The sequence below is a fragment of the Frankliniella occidentalis genome, unplaced genomic scaffold, assembly GCF_000697945.3.
Source record: "Frankliniella occidentalis isolate FOCC.00 unplaced genomic scaffold, Focc_3.1 Scaffold911, whole genome shotgun sequence".
Classification (NCBI taxonomy): Eukaryota; Metazoa; Arthropoda; class Insecta; order Thysanoptera; family Thripidae; genus Frankliniella; species Frankliniella occidentalis.
In genome coordinates, this window is record NW_026268017.1 from 1 (window position 1) to 2,557 (window position 2,557).

The 2,557-nt window shown below is 61.9% G+C and overlaps 1 protein-coding gene across 1 annotated transcript; it reads right to left on the bottom strand.

The window, feature by feature from the left end:
• Positions 1 to 9: 9 nt before the first annotated feature.
• LOC113212164 (peptidoglycan-recognition protein LE-like) lies at positions 10 to 2,551 on the bottom strand. The gene is made up of 4 exons (XM_026430770.2): positions 1,490 to 2,551; positions 1,205 to 1,327; positions 549 to 697; positions 10 to 471 (listed from the first exon to the last, which is right to left on the bottom strand). The coding sequence occupies exons 1-4, from the start codon at positions 2,148 to 2,150 to the stop codon at positions 49 to 51; spliced, it is 1,356 nt and encodes a 451-aa protein (XP_026286555.1). The 5' UTR covers positions 2,151 to 2,551; the 3' UTR covers positions 10 to 48.
• Between the last annotated feature and the right edge of the window lie 6 nt (positions 2,552 to 2,557).

Sequence of the window (2,557 nt, forward strand, 5' to 3'; positions counted from 1 at the left end):
TTCTACTCGTGTAAAAGAAATAAATAAATAGTATAACTAAAACAATTATCAGGAGAGTGCCGACTGCGCTTTTCTCATCGGTATGCACGGTGCGTCGACGGTGCTGTGGTTCCACCAGTGCGGCCAGACCACCAGCATGTCCATGACGCGAGCGCCGGGGCTGTCCGTGTCCTCGAACTGGCACGCGCCCGCCGCCCTGTAGTCGGTCCTGATCCTCTCCAGGTCGGACATGGCCCACTCGACGAAGCGCAGCGCGGCGTCGGCCTGCGCCGCCGTGGGCTGGCGCTGGTGGAAGGTGCCGATCATGGCCACGCTGAGCGACTCGTGGTGCCAGCCGCCGAGAGGCCGGCCCACCGCGTCCCAGCCGCGCCCCTCGTACACGGCGCCGTCGCCGCCCACCAGGAAGTTGAACTCGATGTCGTCCAGGGCGGGCGCGCGCACGTCCATGTGCTCCCGCTGCAGCTCCCGGACCTGCCCGGACAGAAGCACGGCGTGAGCTGGCTTGATACGCGGCTCTCTGGGGGCCCTGCCGGTGGACGGTACTGTACCTGCTTGACGCACTGCTCGCGCTCGAGGCAAGCGTCCGTCTCGGTGTGGTGGAAGACGATCGCCCACCAGAGGGGCACGAGGGGGGCTGTCGAGCTCCTCGCCGGCCGCGCGCCCCAGGACTCCCGCGGCACCACATTCACGTGCTCCTCTGCGGGTGCATCAGTCAGGTCAGGGCACATCGCGTTAATGTTTCCCAGGTGGCGATTAGTACACAGAGACTGTACCACATGCACACATGACACACGAGGGCCAGTTTGCCTATTCCAGCACTCTGCACTCAGAAAACCGTTTCTTTGTGGGAAAGAAATTTTACTCAGCGTAACAAAAAATATCGTAGCTGAAATCAACAAAGATTTTTCGTTGGGACGACAAAAACATTTTGCTGTCCTAATTTTCCATTTTTTTAACTATTTTTTTTGTTGAACTAACGAAAATGTTTATTTGTTACAACTAAAATTTTGTTGATTTCAGCTACGAAAAGATTTTGTTCGCACAAAGAAGTGGTTTTCTGGGTGTGGACATGGCTCCGCCAAACGGCCCGAGCGAGTAGGCGACCTGCCCGCCCGCGTGCCTGCGGTACAGTCTGGCTACGGGTGTGGGGAGCCGGTTGCCTAACCGCGCCTCCCGCACGGCCCAGTGCCTGGCTGCACCTTACCTTCCTCCCAGTGCGGAGCATCGCCCCAGCTGAAGAACACCGCGGCCGCGAGGAGCATCAGCGCCAGGGCCGCGGCCGCCAGCCCGGGCAGGAAGACTCGGGGCTGCCTACACCGTTGGAATGCTGCGAACAAACAGCACGACTGATCAGACGGAGGCCATGCTCTGATACGAAGCGAAAATAAGCACTCGACACTGTTTTGGCGCGTCATGCGCATGCCAGTCGCTGCCCGCTATCTCAAACAGGAAAATCGGTGTAGGTTGTCAATCACCGACTTAAACTTGCCACGTGCGGTTGAAGTTTGGCTGTCGGGTTGAGACAAGGCTGGCGCTGACTCCACGGTGGGGCACTTGTCGTGCAGCCGGTCGGGGAGCTGAGGCGGCTCGGGCCGCGCATCCTCGGCCCGGTCGAGCTCGCCGCCGGCGCTGCCCACGACGACCGTCACGGGGCCGTTGAAGTTGCTGATGTTCCCGATCTGGGCGGAGGCGTTGGTCATCGACACGCTGCCGACGGCCATGCGAGCGCATGACTGCGTCACGGCTAGGTGCGCCACCTTCTTGGCGTCCATGGGCGTCACGAGGACGTTGTCGCTGCAGCTGCTGCCGCCACGGAAGGAACTAGAGCTCGGGCTGCCGCTGCAGCTGTCCCCGCTGCAGCTGCCCCCGCTGCAGCTGCTGCCACTGTCCCCACTGTCGTTTTCGCCGTTCGAGTCCGAAGAGGGCGTGCAGATGAGCATACTGTTGCGGGCGCTCACTCTCCTGCCGCCCCAGAGGTCTGGCGCGGGGCAGGGGCAATCCCAGAGGACGCAGGCCACGCCACTGGAGGGGGTCGAGTCCACGAGCCAGCAGCCGTCACGAGACCCCAACGAGGGCACGTCGGAGCTCCGGCGCCTCGGCGGCGGCCACGGCAGGACGGGCGCGAGCGCGGGCGCGCTGAGGCCGGTCATGTTGGCACATCCGCCCGGCCGCCAGCCGCGACGCAAGACGAGACGGCGCGGGTGCCAGGAAGGGCCAGCACATCTGCGGAACAACCGCCGCTCAACGCGGGAACAGAGGAAACACTGGCTAGCAGAGTGCGCAGGTCGGCTGGCCGGTCGATCCGCGCGCGGCTGCTAAGGCACTGTACCGCGCTGCGCGCAGGACTTGGATGACGCTGATGATAGCTGGGCCCTCCTCGGCCTGCCCGGCCCGGGCCCAAGGGTGCTCCCGGCTACGTGAACAGATATCCTATCGGCTGACTTGAGTTGTGGCTAGTCGCGCAGCTGCGGTGGCAGGGAGGTGGCAACGCAGAACACATTGTTTCTTATCATTTCTGTTGCATTTCTTATATTTTTAGAAAAGTACAAATTGAAAT